This window comes from Eschrichtius robustus, chromosome 1 (genome assembly GCF_028021215.1).
Source record: "Eschrichtius robustus isolate mEscRob2 chromosome 1, mEscRob2.pri, whole genome shotgun sequence".
NCBI classification, from domain to species: domain Eukaryota; kingdom Metazoa; phylum Chordata; class Mammalia; order Artiodactyla; family Eschrichtiidae; genus Eschrichtius; species Eschrichtius robustus.
In genome coordinates, this window is record NC_090824.1 from 25,663,502 (window position 1) to 25,680,019 (window position 16,518).

Below are 16,518 nucleotides of genomic sequence, written 5' to 3' on the forward strand. Positions count from 1 at the left end.
TGCTCTATTCAGCAATGAGACAGAGTGGTCAGTCTCCTGCTCGCCTGCTTTCAGGATGAGGTGACCGGCCCAGGGTCAGCGAGCTGGCTAGAGGAAGGGCCAGGACACATGTCCCCCAGGGCAGGGAATTTACCCCCCTTGCCACAGGTGTGACAGCAGACATAACTACCCTTTGCTAGAGGGTTTTCTTATCCTGTGCAGGCCTGCTGTGACAGCCCCACATACCCCGCTAATGCCCAACCTCTCCCTGACCTGCCCCTCCCTCGTGCTGCTGGCGGAGGCTGGCGCAGACCTGAGCCCAGCGTGCTGCTCCCTGCGGGCTCCCACCTGAAGTCTTCGTCTTGTCAAGCCCGGCTGCTCATCTGGCCGAGGGCCCGCTCTCAGGGCCCAGCACTCGCCCCAGGGCTTCTGCTGCCCAGGAAAGGCTGCCCTGGTGGCTTCCTGGGTAGCTCATGGACCGGAAAGTTCTCCCCTACTGCTCAGGGGACTCTCAGAGCATCCACGGTGGAAAGAGGCAGATTCACTTGCTGTTTCTCCAGCAGACGAGGTAGCATTTGCCAGGCCTTCCCCTGTGAGGACAGGGGCCAGGGAAGGCCTCAGGGGTCAAGGGTCCTAGAGTGGCAGCTCTGGCCCCAGGGGCCAAAGCCACAAAGCAAGTTGTGGTGCTCCAGCCTGGCCACCTCTGGGAGCTCTGGCTCCTTCTAGATGGAGGGAAAGCCCTGCTGGGCTGGTTCAGATGCAGAGGCACAGGCCAGCAGAGGTTGGGAGGACTTGTTTATTCAAGGCACGGTCATAGCGTTAATAACAAGAAGGTTCGGCGTTCTGGCACATTCCTTTAGTGGTGATGGCCCAGGGAAGTCCACACTCCCCACCGGGGTCCCCAGAGGATGCAATGCTGCTGATAGGCACTTTGCTTCCAGAAGTGTCTGAGGAAGAGGCAGGCAAGCATGGAGCTGCCCTAGGCCCCGGGAGGGGCACTTCTCAAAGGCTCTAGGCAATACCTGGTCCCCCGAGGCAGCTCCCTCCAGAGAGGATCAGGTCTGAGAGGCGGGGCTTGGGGGAACAGATGGGGCGGGGGCAGCTGGGAAGTGGGCAGTGGGATGGGGTGGGTGGTGGTAGGCGGAGGCCAATGGGTGAGAAGCGTGTGGGCCGAGAGAGCAGGTTGGAGGGGAGGTGCTTGAGGAGGGCCTGGATGTGGTGTGTAAAGAGCCAAAGTACGCCCACACCCGTAGCGGTGACCACGGAAGGTCGAGAGGCTGTGGCCGGGGTCTCCGGGAAGAGTAGAGAAGCGAGTAGACGCAGCAACTTTCCCAACATCCTCACCGTCTTCTCTCGGAACCAGACTGCACTTGACCCAGATTCAGAGGGGGAAGCCCCAGCCATGCTGCCATAGCATCTGCTGGGACCTTTCCATATGTAGCTTCCACAGGCTGCCAGCTGGGCAGTGGGAGGCGAGACAAGCAGCAGGAACAGTCGGACGCAGGGGCTGCGGAGGCCGGGGCGGATGCCAGCAAGTAGTGCCAAGTGAAGGAGAGCCCTCAGGCCAGCTTCTGGCAGGATGGCCCTCGCCACACACCTGGGGGTGGGGCAGGGCCTGGAGCTGCCACTTCCCCATGGTGGGCAGGGCTCTGTGCTGGACTGTTCTGGAAAGGACCACTTCCCCCTGTTGGCTGGTGAAATGCTTGGGGGAGATAGCCCCGCGGGGCCTGGGTTTACAAGGGACCAGCTGGGTATAATTCCCTCCTTATTCCTACCTGGACGAGGAGACACGGCCTCCTCCCAGATGAGCCAGGCTCTTTGGAAAGATCCCTCATGCCAAGGTCTGGGCTGAGCTCTCGCGGGAGAGCAATATTTGCCCCTCAAGTGCTATTTCTCCTCTGGGGTCAAGCTTGGAGCTTCTGGAGCTGGGATGTGGGCACGGGTGGAGCAGAAGTGAGGCTCAGGTGATCTGAGCTCAGGCGCATCTGTGTGCCCGGCAGCTGGTGGGAAACACCCAGGTGAGGTGAACCTGGACGCCCACCCTCAGTAGGTTGGCTGCAGGGGCCCAGACCTTTGGAGGAGGGAGCTCAGGAGAGCTCTAGAGCACGCAGACCCCATTTGACTTGGCTCATTCTGGTCCACCCAGGCCCTAGCCAGCCCTTCTTCGTGTCTCCCCCCGCTGGCTGCCTGGTGGTCCTGATGGGGGCCTGTCCCCAGAGGCCTGCACCCCCCCGGCCTGCAGCAGTGGTGTCACCAGCATTGTTCCCACTCAGGATTCGGCTCCTCCAGGCCTCGGGTGGGGGCCGCCCCAGGAGGGCAGCCTTACTATGCCTGTTCACGGAGGACGCAGCCCCCGCCCGTGCCCCTCAATCCCCCGCAGGGCATCCGCAGTGTGTGAGCCAGGACCACGCTGGAGGCCACTGGACTGCTCTTCGGTGCAGAGTGCAGGGCGGCCCCGAGAGGAGAGGAAGGGTCCTGCTCGGAGGCCGGGGAGAGGCCAGTGCCTTCAGTTTGCAGCATGGGCTTCTCACCCTCAGCTACCCCCCACCTTGGTCACCCTGGGGGCCCAGGCACTCAGATGGGCATGCGGCCGGAGCAGCTCTCAGTGGCCACATCCTCGACCTTGGGGGTACTCTCATTAGGCCCGGGGGCTTGGGGAGGTATATCTGGTTTCTCATCACTCAGCGTTTTGGGAGAAGACCTTCCATGAATTCTGCCTCTGCCCACCTTACAGTAACCAGCAGCCTTCATCAAAATGCACACAGGTCCCATTTAATGAGCCCTGAGTGACCACACCCCAGCTACTCTTGCAGGAATAGAAAGGAGAAGGCTCTCTACCCTGCTGCTCCCGGGGACATCTGATGAGGGGCAGAGGAATAGGAAGGGGCTCAGTCGCCTCCTTTAAGTCTATGGTCTCAGCTGCCCCTTCCTGCGGGTGGGTGCAGAGACTTTCTCTTTACAGATCCCCAGGCAGGGAAACCCGGAGGAGGTGGCTGTCTGTGTCTTGCTGGCGAGGCCCAGTATACATACCTTTGCTTCCTCAGACTGCAGGAGCGGGGTGGGCTGGGAGTGAGGGTGAGGGTAGGACAGCAGCAGAAGCTCCTTGGGCAGGGCAGCTGGTGGAAGGGTGGCGAAGACCCCAGAGAGTCTTCAGTGGGCTTCCTCCTGCCTCTTCCCTGACGCAAACCTTCTCCACCGTGACGCCAGGAAAGTCCCCCAGCCTTCAGTCTCTGTGCTCAGGGCTCCAGCCCCTGCTCCCAAGACATGGTGCTCGCCGGTATCCTCCATCCCATCCTGGGGTCCCTCTACGCTGCCTGTCGTCTCCCGTTCTAGCTGGTCAGCAGGTCGGGGCCTCCACGTGGCCGACAGATAGCCAGGGCTCTGCTGGGGCCTTCCCAAAGTCTGCAGGAGGTAGTGGGGCGGTCCAGGCCACCCTCCTGCCTCCCCCTGCTGGGCTCTCCCCTGGCCGCCACTCCCGGCTGGCGTCGCCAGGTGGAGGCCTTGGGTCCTGGTCAGTGGTACTGGCTCTGGCCCTCCAGTTCCAGCCCTTCCTGGAACTGGGCCGAGTCCAGCTCCCTTGCAAAGCCCCTCACACCACTCTCCTCTTCTCCCTCTTCCGGCTGTCCGTTCATGGTGCCGTAGGTGTGCCGGGCGGGGGAGGAGGCTGGGGTCAGGTTCATCTCCGGCTCTTGCAGCACGGTGGCCACATACAGCTGCTCGGGACAGAGAGGGGAGATGGGGTGAGGTCACATCTGGGGCAGGGCCCTGGGCACACGCTTCCCCCTCACACTTGACCCGCAGAGCCTCTGCCCTTCTAAGCCATGGCTCCTTCCTTCTTCCCCCGCAGCCCAAGTCCCTGGCTATCTGCCCAGTTGCTCTCGATCATTTATCGAGCATCTACGTGCTCCCCGGGCTACTTAGTGCGAGTCTCCTACTCCTAGTCCACGCTTCCTTCAGCACACGTGCCATTCATTCTTGGTTCCAGGTCAGGCTGAACCCAGGGGGAGATGACGTGAGTCTCCTTTACACTGGGGTCTGGAGCGACCCCCCCCCCCCCCGCCCCATTCCTGAGCTAGCGCATTTTCTAACACAGCTTCAGAGGCGCATCCAACTCCCTCGGGCTGTGTCATTGGTTGGCCTGTGAATCAGGATTTGAAACTGAGGCTGCTAGCTGAGGTCTTGGTCATGTGACCTGTGAAATCCAGGCATGGGCCCAGGAATGCCTGGGATGGCAGCAGAATAGAAAAGCACAAGAAGTACTAGGGTCAGAGCTGTTTGTCATCCTTTGAAGGGACTTTTAAACCAACTCCTTATTTTGAAAATAGGTAATTATTGGATAGAATTAAACCTTTCCTGTGGGAATTTATTTCAGTGAAACTAAACAGCCCTAGTTGATGAGAGAACACTCTTTCTACAGAAGAATTTAGGTATTTTCATAAGGCCAAAATAAACCGCATAGATGACTTTTGGGTCCTAGGGGAAAAATGGTAACTGAACAATGGAAGAAGCCAGCAGTCATCCCTGAATCAGGGAGTCACTTCAGCATCATTAATGGCAATAAATGGGATATTATATATTGCCTGGTGTGACTCACAGCACTGCCTGTAATGTGTTCTATCTAGCCCCTAGTGTTGAACTTGAATCTATCAAGCCTTTGGATCTAACTTCTAGTTTTCAGGAAATACAGGAGATAGTGTAACCTCCTGTAAGATACCATGAAGAAACAGCCAGAAAAAGCCAGAAGTTGGGACATTCTGCAGGACTACTGGTTTGGTCTCTCCAACAAGTCATAAAACAGAGACGGTGCTAAAATAAAAGGGACATGCACAGGTGCCAGATTAATCTAGCACAGAGACTGGATTGGATCTTGGTCTGGACAAGCTGTAAAAGACATTTCTGGAACATGTAGGGCAAGTTGAATATGGACTGGGTATTTGAAGAGGTAAAAATGTATATATGTAGAAAGACAGAGATTGTCTTTTAAAATGCAGGTTATAAAATAGTGTACAGTATTATGTCATTAAAAAAAAATCTATATATCTGAAAAAATATACATTAAGGTATCAGTGGTCATCTCTAGGTGGTAGAAACATGGACTTTTTATTTTCTTATTTTTGCTTCTCTGTTTTTTCCCCATAATTATCTACAACGCTCAGACCCCTCGGTTATAATAATGAAAGATTTAAAAAAAATCAATTCCAGTAATTTTTTTTTTAAAGCTCAAACTCTAGAGTCTGACAGACCTGGTTCAAACCTTGTTCTGCCACTTCCTTGCATAGTAGTACTCTAGGGTCTAAACTAATTCACCTTTTTGGGCCTCAGTTTCCCCATCTGTAAAATGAGGATAAAAACCCCTACTGTGCAGGTTTATCATAAAGATCAAGAGCGAGAATGGTGAAGCGTCTAGTTTGTAAGGTTTCAATAACTGATTAATGACAATATTCCAGAGGGGTCATCTTGGGAGGGCCCCAGGGGAGATGCTATGTGAAGAGAGACTTTCCTGCTTCGAAACCTTTGTTGTCTCTCTGGTACTGGAGCTCCCTCTTGCCTGCCACCTCCCAGAGCTCATCGGGCCTTATCTGTAGGGTTCGTTTCAGAGTGAGGCAGACCTGTAGTTCTATGCACCTGGCGTGGGCACATCCGCCCACTGTTGCGTCTGTGAGCTTTCACCCAACGCTGCCGTGACTAAAGGGCCTCCCCTCCCACCGGTCCCTGCCACCCACTCTGCATTTGCACCAGGCCCCAAACTGTCTTAGGTTCCCCGGTTCTCCAGATTCTCTCTTTGGGGTCTTTGCACAGGCTGATCCTCTTCCTTGAATGCTCTTCCCCCACACACACTCTTCCACCTGGTAACCCCTACTCTCCCATTGCTGGGGTCGGGTTAGATGTTCCCTCCTCCGGGAAGCCTTCCCTGAGTGCCCAGGCTGGCTGGTACCCTTCTTCAGTTCTCCCCAAGGCACCCTGGCATCGGGGCACAGGCTGACCTGGTACCCTGCTCGGTGCATGCATCAGTGGCCCTGCAGCCACACTTGTGGCCGGGCTGCGGGCGAGCGCTCACGCCCCTCCAGGCTGAGCTGTGGTGTGGGAGCCAACGCCCAGCCTGCTGGACCCCTGCACTCTGAGTCCGGCCTCGTCTCTTCACAAGCTGACGGGCTCACTCATCCGGCGCAGCCCCTGCCTTACCATGCAGTGCAGACCTCCAATAGCTCGCTGCGGCTCTGTCTGCGCCGCTCTGCCTGGCCCCTGCGCCCTTGGAGGCAGCCTTCGGTCCTGAAGCCGAGCCCCAGCATGGCCCTGCGTCTACACGACTGAGCTCGCTGTGGCTGGGTTCGCCCTGACCGTTCTTGTCCTCTCTGAGCTCCTTCTAGAGAATGTCCTGGAGTAAATCCTGGATCTTCTATCTTTCTGAAGGCTCTTCAGCCAGGGCCACGGCAGCAATTTGACCTGGGCCAAGTCCTACTGCGTCAGAGGAGGGGGTCCAGGGACACCCGGCTCCTCCCCAGTACCCAGCGTGGCCACTAACTGCTGGTGTCCCCGCAGTGCTGCTGGAGTAGCCCACCCCTGCGAGCACCCGCCCCCTGACATGCCCCAGGGCGAAGGCACTGACTCACAAGGGAAGTTGGCGTGGAGGAGGTGCTGCTGGGCTCCAGGTCAAACACGGTCTCCATCTCCTCCTCGGGCTGCAGCGGCGGGAGAGACAAGGAGGGTCACGGGGTGCCCCCGCCCTCCCCACGTCCAGAGAAGCCTGGACCTTAAACTCAGGCTTAAGGGGCCTACTGCTCCCCTTAAACTCAACTCATCTTCTATTTTTCCAGACCCGCAGCCCAGCTGGCAGGGCTGAAGCCCAGCGGGACAGAGAGTGGACTGGGAAGCTGGGGAGACCCTTCTGAAATATTCCATTCGCAAGGACCATGGTGGGAGAGAGTAAGCAGAGTGGAGGCTGGGGTTCAAAGATGAGACTGCTTTGACTCTAGGAGAAGTCTTGACTTCCATAATACCTCTTCTCCTGCCAGAATTTCCCCTCTATCTCTGTAATGAGATGAGGGGTTAGGTCCCCTGTCACCTTCTGTCTCTAGAATGGACCCTTAAGCAACCAGATCCCAGGACTTCGTTGCATTGGGAAGACAGAGCCAGAAGCGTTGTTCGCTCTGGTCCTTCACTAGCGTGGACTCGGGCCGGGGGATGGAGGAGGGTCCAGGTAGAAAGGGCAGCAGGCACCTGTGCCCAGGGCCACAGATACGGGACCACTGGAAGCAAGAAGATTCTCTTCTCAGAGGCTCCCTCCTCTGACTCAGCAGGATGCTAGTGCTTTAAATCAACTTCCTTTCTTATTTAAATTCATTTGAAAAGGAAACAATTCACTATTATAAACAGAAATCCTGTGTCAGTTGCCTTAAGCGAGGTTAACTAGAAAAATAAATGTGTAACCATGAAAAATATAAAATGTTTTAGTCCACTGGAAATCATTCCAGTACACCTCTACGGTCACCCCCCTTTAGGAAGTGCTGATCTAGAGCACACAGTTCTGTTGGCATGGATTAGATCCCTTCTCTAATAACTGGCTGGGCCCCACTGGCAAAGAGCCGAAAGAGTCATGGGGCCCAGAGAGCCAGGCCTCCCTTCCAGGCAAGTTCAATATCCTGAGATTCTTAAAAGTGAGATGACTGTCCCCCTTCCCCAGGTAATCATACTTTACCACCCCCTCTTTTACTCCTTCACTCCATCCTCTCTCTCAACCCTCCGTGCCTTGGAATGGTCCTCACAGCTCAGTGGCTGAATAGGCTCACATCGCAGGAGGGATGGGCCAGCAGCCTGTGGTTCGGAGGAGGTGTCAGAGGGGAGAAGAGGACAGCTGTCTTCTGGATCTCCCCGCCCCGGGAGGCGTGATTCTGGGGCCAGTGCAAGGACACATGCAGCACGTACACCCGGCACTGAGTCTGCACATCCCGTCATCAGAGAGAAAGGCAAGAGCCTTTCGTCATTGTGGTGCTTCAGGTGGGCGTCCGAGAGCTGTGTGCCCTGGGACCGGGAGAACGTGTGGAGGAAAGCCAGGCTGGCGACTCACCTCATAGTCAGATGCTTTCCGAAGCTTCCCCAGAAAAGTGCCAACGCAGGCCAGTATCATGGAAACAATAAGGGTGGAGAGGGAAAAGAAGGTGATGGCGTGTAGCGGCCCTGCAAGGAGAAGGAAAGGCATGGGCGTGGTGCTTGAGGACCAGAGCTGTGGGCAGGGGTGCCGGCTGAGATGCCGCCCGGGCTGACAGATGCCTGGGGCCCAGCTCAGCACCCCTGTAGGAGTTTGGAGCCTGGGGCAGAGATGTCCCTGCCCAGTTCTCCCCTTAACAACTTGATCAATGAGCCCGACACAGGGACATCAACCCTCTGTGCTATTTGGCCAGTTTACGACTTGGCATCCGGTGGATTCCATGAAAAAAAATTAATTGACTTAAATATCCATTTAGGTGCCCATTAAACGTCCTCCTCGATGTCAGTTACCTTCCACCTCACGGTCCCTGGGAAGTATCTCTGAGTCACTCATCTATGCCACTGCCCCAAAATACAGTCAGTCTCAGACCCACACCTTTTCTTGTAAGCCTGTTTTTAAAAATTTTTTTTTAAATTTTATATTGGAGTATAGTTGATTAACAATGTTGTGTTAGTTTCAGGTGTACAGCAAAGTGACTCAGTTATACATATACATATATCTATTCTTGTTTCAAGTTCTTTTCCCATTTAGGTTATTACAGGATATTGAGCAGAGTTCCCTGTGCTATACAGTAGGTCCTTGTTGGTTATCTGTTTTAAATATAGCAGTGTGTACATGTCAATCCCAAACTCCCAATCTATCCCTACCCCCCTTCCGCCCTGGTAACCATAAGTTCCTTCTCTAAGTCTGTGAGTCTGTTTCTGTTTTGTAGATAAGTTCATTTGTTATCTTTTTTTTTTTTTAGATTCCACATATAAGCGATATCATATGATATCTGTCTTTCTCTGTCTGGCCCTTGTAAGCCCTTTTGAAGTGAGTGTGCTCAGTTACATGTGCTAATGGCATGGAAAAGCAATTCAGAATTTTTGTTTGGGGATGTTTGGTAACTTTTTTATGGCAGCAGTTTTCTAACTACATAAATATTGAAAATCAGTCTTTACAGTCAGAAGTTATTGCATAATGATGTTTATTGTGTTTGTATAAAAGCAAAAAATGATAAACAACTTCAATATCCCAACAATGGAGAACTGACTAAAAGTGACAGAATTTAACGCAGACGTTAAAAGGCATGTACTCAACAGTATTTCGATAATGCAAGAAATTGCTCAGAACATAATGTTCAGTGAAGCAACTCAGGATACAAGTCCGAATAGTATAAAATGGATATCACAATTTTGTAAAGTAAGAGTAAACCAATAAACTCCCTCCACTTTGCCCTGTCCCCGCAAAACGTATGCACAGAGTGAGGTGTGGGAGCAATAGACATGAGGCTGTAGGTGAGCTGGTAGGTCATTCAAATTTTGATCTTTCAATTTTCTCTATTTTTGATAATAAACATGTAGCTCTTTATACTTAGAAAAAAAGCATTATTAAAACAATGAAGTCTGCTGGGGCAGGAAAGGCTTTGGGGGCGACAACAAATGGGCAACGCACATAAATAACTGAGCCGAATGTTGACTGACGCCACTGTGACAGGCAGTGAAAAAACATGGACTTTCCCTTCTCCACACCACTGAGAAGGTTACGGTCAAGTGTCTTGAGGGAAGGCAAGTGTGGTGGGGGGGAGAAGGAGGATGGGGAGGTCAGCATGAGCCTTTTCTGAGACTGGGAAGGGGCTGGCAGAGACTGCTGCCTGGGGCATGGGTGACTCTAAGGGCAGAGAGCCGGGGGTTCCAGTCTGTGGCCTGTGGGGACTCTCTCTGTGAGGGTGTCTCTGAGCACACCTGGGCGGGGACAGCAGCTTTGTGTAGCCAAGCTGGCTGCTGGGGCAGGCTCTGAATCCTCCTCCAGGTTTTTGACAACACATAAGACCGGGCATCTTCTAGGATCCCGGAGGGAATGTCTTGCGAATGGAGCCTGATAGCTAATATTTTATTTCCTGCCAGCCTTGAGTTAGAATGAAGGAATAGGATTTTTTTTTATTTTTTGTTTGTTTGTTTTGCTTTGGTTTTGCCCTGAAAGTTGTAAACCAAAATGTATATGATTTGGACCACGTTGGTCCTCCGCTTAGCTTCCAAGGTCTGCCGGGACTCTTAACACAAGCCCCCTAGGCCTAGAGAAGGCACTGGGCTTTGCCCTGTTCCACAAGTAACACCTTGCTCTTCCCAGGCTTTTTCTGCTCCTACAGAGTTGTTGTTGAGGGGTGACGGAGCAATGGGGAACAGGCAGAGGCGGGATGGTGGGGCGCGCTTGGTACCTACCTAATCGCAGGATGGAGAAGAAGAGCATCCAGAACAGACCCAGGAGCGGTGCGAAGACGGCCTGGTGGACGGCAGCCATGTGGATCTGCTCGTTGAGTTTGGTGGGTGCGTAGGAGTAGTACATGTTATAGCGGTCCGTGACGTGCTTCATGCACAGGTAGAGTAGCCCTGGGGGCCGGGAGACGGAGGCACACTCAGCGGCCGTCCCAAGGCTCCCCCCCGCCAGGCCTGAGATGCTAGATTCAGGTCTGTCAGAGTGGCAAGGGCCAAGAACAGGCTGTGGGAGCTCCGTGGTGCTGACCTCTGGGACCAGCAGCTTCCCTGGAGCCCCTAGAACCTATTCTGCCAACAAACATCCTATGTAAACAGCCACCCAACCTTGGCCGCCTGACTGGCTTGGCTCTGACCCGGCCCCTCCCCACCCTTCCGACAGGCTGTCCCAGGTCTCCTCCTGATCCAGGAGGGAGCTGGATGCTGTGGGGCTCCCAGTCCGAGGGTGTGCAGTCCCAGTGAGCTTCAGGGATGACTCACCAAAAGGAACAACGATGGGGCAGGTGATGCTGTACGCCATCACCACGCTGAAGACGTTCAACATCCACGCATACTCGCGCCCATACTGGAAGTCCATGGCCTGGTTCTGGGGCAGAAGGCAGGGGTCCTCCTGAGGTGGCCTGGTCCGCTTGGCTTGGCTGCTTCTGTGCTCCTTGTTCGGGATGGCAACCTCCCTTCCAACCCCGGTGTCCGAGAAGCACCTTGCCCCACCTCACCATGCCTCCCACCTCCGGTCCCTCCGTGCTTCTAACAGGCCCCCTTCCTGACACCCGCCCAAGGGAAACTCTGAGGGCTGTGCTCAGGGAAGGGCCTGGCCCTCACCATTCTGATGTGGACTCTCTCTGGCTCCGACCTGGAGAAGAAGAGGCGGGTGGTGTACAGAAAGAGTGACCCCAGGCGCAACAGCTCCATGCCTGTGCCAATCAAAGCTGACGTGATCACGTAGTTGACAAAGAAGGCGCCATTGTCTGGCAGGAACACACACCTGGGTGGAAGACAGCCACAGAAGCCGGGGAAGAGGGAAAGGGCAGAGATATTGGGAGGAAGGAGGAGAGAGAGGAAACGAATTGAGGAAGTGGGGATGGGGTGGAGGTAGAGATGGGGAGAACAGCTTTCAAATACAGTCATCCCTCGGTATCCATGAGGGATTGGTTCTAGGAGCCCCTGCGGATACCAAATCCAGGGATGCTCAAGTCCCTTATATGAACTGGCATAATATTTGCATATAACCTAGGCACATCCTCCTGTGTACTCTAAATCATCTCTAGATCATCTATAATGCCTAACACAATGTAAACAGCTGTAAATACAACGTACATGTTGTGCAAGTAGCTGCCTGCACACAGCAAATTCAAGTTTTGCTTTTGGGAACTTCCTGGAATTCTTTTCCTGAATATTTTTGATCTGCAGTAGGTCAAATCCGAACATGTGGAACCCATGGATATGGAGGGCTGACTGTATACATGTGTTCTCAGACCAATTTAAGTTAACAAGGGCCCTTCTGAGCAGGGCTGGGGGTGGTCTATGGCATTTGTGGATGGGTTAGGAGATACATGCACCGGCTTGCTCTAAAGAAGGGCTGTTTGGCGAATGGATAAAGAAGATGTGGTACATGTATACAAAGGAATATTACTCAGCCATGAAAAGGAACGAAATTGGGTCATTTGTAGAGACGTGGATGGACCTAGAGACTGTCATACAGAGTGAAGTAAGTCAGAAAGAGAAAAAAAAATATCGTATATTAACACATATATTTGGAATCTAGAAAAATGGTACAGATGAACCGGTTTGCAAGGCAGAAATAGAGACACAGATGTAGGGAACAAATGTACAGGCACCAAGGGGGGAAGTCGGGGGGCGGGTGGTGGTGGTGGGATGAATTGGGAGATTGGGATTGACATATATACACTAATATGTATAAAATAGATAACTAATAAGAACCTGCTGTATAAGAAGTAAATTAAAATAAAATTCAAAAAAAAAATAATAAAGAAGGACTGTTTGACTTGGATCCACAGACCCTGGAGAGTCCACAAGTAGAATTTTGGGGGTCTGTGACCTTGAATAGGGAAAAGATTACGTCTTTACTTTCTCCGATTTAGCACCTCCTTCCATTAAGAGCGTGGGCAACAAATCACAGCGATGTCAGTCATAGCCATGAGTCTGTCACCAGTTGAAATGAGGTATTTTCATATTGTGTTGTACTTATTGCTGAGCTCTTACGATACCATTTGTGCTCATCATCATTTCAAAATGATGCTAGTTATTAGTCAGGCCGCTAAATTAGACATGCTAAATTCACATGATTGATTGAGATTTTTCTGTCTGCACACACGTGTTTGACATAGCTAGCTGGCCGACTTCAACTAGTAGTCATTCAGCCACCTGAATGGATGGTCACACTGCCTGTTCTCACGTTGGTGACCCAGGCATCTCTGTTGCTTTCCAGTGTCTCCATCTACACAATTCTGTCACCTTCCTTGAAAAGAGAAATCTGTAAGCCCCTGGACATATTTCAGAACTCCTTCAAAAGCTATTCTTTCTTGAGGGCATCAGAGTTGAGTCATTAACTCACAATTCTTTTCTTTCTCATATACAAACTGTATTGAAGATAATGACCTAGCCAAACATGAACTCACTCATCTTGGAAAAAAATCAACTTATTACAGTTATAGTTTAATTGTAGAAAGCTTGGAAAATTCTGGTCCTTGCCTTATAAAGCAGGCTATGAAAGCTTGCATGTCATTTGCAATAATATACCTTTGAAAATTGGGAGTTTCAACATTTGGAACCCTAAAAACAAAACAAAACAAAAAAGAAATTGGCTGGATATCTAACACGACCTGCATGTTGCCCTGTCAAAAATCCACTCCCCTGCCCAATTTAATATTCTTCTTCTAGCTAAGTAACATCAGCTTTCACACCGATGCCTTTAAAACAATAAAATGTAACTTTTGCTTGCCTACCTTTAGAATGCATCGGCCTATTATTAAATGTGTTAATAGAGATTGCATTACAAATTTGAATTTTAAAATATTTTGGTAACTATGTTTCAGCATAACTGGTTTTTGTTATAACCCAGGTATTTTGTACATTTAAGGAAATCTACTCAGAGTACATGTAAAACTGCCAAAATCTGAACAAGCTCTGTGGATTGTTTCAACATCAATTTCCTGGTTGTGATATTGTACTATAGTTATGCAAGATGTTACCATTGGGGGAAACTGGATAAAGGGTACATACGACATTTTTGGGGGCAATTTGCTTTGAATCTACAATTATTTCAAAAACTTCATTCAGAGAAGGAGTCCCTGGGCTTTACCCCCAAAGGGGTCCATGGCACAGGAAATGTTAAGAGGCTGCCTAATGAGAGTGTTAACATGCATTCATCTCTACCTGTATGAGCAAATAAAGGATACACATATCCACCTGGTGTGAAGCCCCATTGCACATTGGGAGTACACCTGAAACATGCACTCTAGTACTCACTGGAACCTGATGGATGCCTGTTCCAGATAGTAGATGTCAAAGAGCCAGCGTAAAAAGACGTCCAAACTAGAATAAAGAATAAAGAATAAAGCACAAGAAAAAGAACAAGAATAAAGCAGACCCTTCAGTTAATGAATCTATGACCTAAGGCCTGGGGTTCAGTTCCTCTTGGGCTGGCTTCCTTCCTTTCAACCTCCCTTGCCCAATCCCCAAAGACTCTTGCATCTTAATATTCTAGCTGGCCAATCCACACTGCCTCTCTTCTTAATGCTGGGCCCTAACCCTTTGGCCTTTCAGCTCAAGGTCTCCCCTCCAGCAAACCTTCGCCAGCCATTGCTCCCACAATGTTCTCTCCCTCTTCTGAATTTCTACTGCACATTCTTCCCACCTTGGGCTGTCAGTTAGCTGATAGGTAAGGCTTGTTTCCCCAGCTGGAGGATAAGCTCTTTGAGGGCAGAGTTCATGGCTGACAGCCTAGAGTTCGCATGATACCTGACTCATGCTAGGCTCATGACAGGCACCGGACTGTCATTTGAGGAATGGATTTGCAGCAACCAGAGGTGGGCCTACAGTATCTGAAAGAGGAAGTTCCAACTCTAGGGTGAGCCTGGCTGACAGAGGAGAGATAATTGGAGGTGAGGTACCTGGTCAGTCCCATAGAGGGCAGAATGACCACCATAAACACCAGAAAGATGTAGCACTTGTGCACTATGATCAGATTCTGAGTTGATCTAGAAGGAAACAAAGAGAGACGTGATAAGAACCAAACGCCTTACTACAGAATGAAGAGAGAGAGAGACAGCTACCTGGCCTAGAAAATGGTTTCACAGTGCATACCAGTGTCATCTCCACGGAGCACTGTGAGCTGTGCTGTGGCTGGGAGCAGCAGGAAAGAACAGCATGATCAACTAGTGATGTCTGCCTTGGGCATAAGAAAAGGAAGGGAAGGCACACACATACCATATACTTGCCGTCTCTGTTCAAGGGACATTACTAATGATACTCAGAATTCTTGCAGAGTTTCAGTAAGCAACATGAGCCCTGTTCTTGGCCAGAGGAAAGACCAGTAAGGATTTCTGTTAAGATAAACCTCCTGGCTTACTGCCTGATAGGATGACTGATAGAAACTTTTGGTGCTGGAAATATCTTTTGAGACCCACGCAGCCTTCAGGCCAAAGCAGGTCCACCTGCCCCAGCATACGGTAAATCCTTTCTAACTAATTAGTTCCTACCATAGAACTATTAGTGCTAATAAATAGGAAATAGTTCTTAATTGTTTAAGATGTGGGCACTGTGTAGGCTACATGGGTCTACAGTCAGACTGAGTGCAGGGGCTCCTCTGCTATGGCCATAGCAGCTCTTCTGACATTTTCCAAACAAGTCCTGCTCTCTCACTCTCATCCTCTGCCCTCTGCCTGGAATTCCTGGCACTGCCTATCTCTGCCCACAGCTCCAGACCCTCGGCGCGTGGCTGGAGGCTGAGGGAGCAGCCCGAGGAGGGCTGGGTTTTGACCCCACGTGCCTGGTATGGTGGCCCTATCTCAGCATCCCTGAGGCCAGAGGCCCAGAGGCAAACTGGTCCCCTCTTTCCAAAGAAAAAAATATCCCTTAGTGTTTTGGGATGGTTTCAGGCATCAAAGCCACCCCATATCTATTCCATTCCTTAGGCCAGACAGGAAGCCAGAGTACTAAGCTGGTGGGGTTTGGGGGGGCAGAGGAAGAAGCAGGTTCCAAGAGCAGGGCTAGGAGGGGAGGCCCCCAGCTCACCTGGTCCAGTGGGCTTCAAGGAAGGCAGAGAGGTAGACGATCAGGGGCATTATCACCGTAAAGGCCCAGAGCAACAGGGAGGGGAAGAACTGGGTCACGATGGGGCTCTGTAGGGGTGGAGCGGAGGAGGGCAGAGAGACGTCAATGCAAGAAGCCCCATTTATCCTTGCAGGCTTCCCTCGCCTTCTCCCACATCCCTGGCCTCTCCTCCAGCTCAGTCCCAGAGCAGGCCTGGTGTCCCCGAGGCTGCACAGTGCGCCTGGCCTTTCTGACCCGCCTTCCTGGTCAGGGGTCTGCCTGGCTGGGGCGGCCGGAGGCTGACACCCCAAGGTCAAGTGACATCCCCAAGGAGTGCAGGCCTTCGACGCTGAGGTCACCGGAGGGGTGCCCTAGGCGGCCCCTAGTGACTTGGCCCTAAGGCCACAGCCAGCTGCTGTCACTCATGCCTCAGACCTCAGGGAGGAGAGGCTGCTTTTGTTGTGATGTTGTGTGAGAAGTGACGAAGAGGGGGAGGGTATGGGGCAAGAATTCCCAGGGAGAGCTGTGGTCCCTTTGCCTGGGGCCTATTGTGAAGTTGACAAAGGAGGGCAAAGTTAAGCAGCAGCAGCAGGAGTGCTTGGCTTGACTGCATGCACGTGCGTGCGTGCGCGCGTGGGTGTGTGTGTTTTGCGGGAACAGGCACGGGGATAACAGGAAAGGAGGGGCCTTCTAGGATCACTACAACAGCCTTGAGGCTATAGAACTTGGAAACGAGCCAGTCCAGTTCCTCGGAACACCTCTGTCCATATGGATCAGCCCTTCCCTCCAGGGACGACTCCTGTGAGC

General features: G+C 52.0%; 1 protein-coding gene across 1 annotated transcript in view; it reads right to left on the reverse strand.

Moving 5' to 3' along the window:
• Window positions 1–2,384: 2,384 nt before the first annotated feature.
• TMEM63C (transmembrane protein 63C) overlaps window positions 2,385–16,518 on the reverse strand; it is a 70,013-nt gene continuing 55,879 nt past the window's right edge. The window contains exons 16-24 of the mRNA XM_068559932.1: window positions 15,694–15,800; window positions 14,571–14,657; window positions 13,927–13,992; window positions 11,260–11,422; window positions 10,918–11,023; window positions 10,387–10,554; window positions 8,045–8,154; window positions 6,591–6,659; window positions 2,385–3,692 (exon numbers count right to left, since the gene is read on the reverse strand). Coding sequence (XP_068416033.1) covers window positions 3,492–3,692; window positions 6,591–6,659; window positions 8,045–8,154; window positions 10,387–10,554; window positions 10,918–11,023; window positions 11,260–11,422; window positions 13,927–13,992; window positions 14,571–14,657; window positions 15,694–15,800 — 1,077 coding nt within the window. The 3' untranslated portion in view covers window positions 2,385–3,491. The remainder of the gene's footprint in view (window positions 3,693–6,590; window positions 6,660–8,044; window positions 8,155–10,386; window positions 10,555–10,917; window positions 11,024–11,259; window positions 11,423–13,926; window positions 13,993–14,570; window positions 14,658–15,693; window positions 15,801–16,518) is intronic.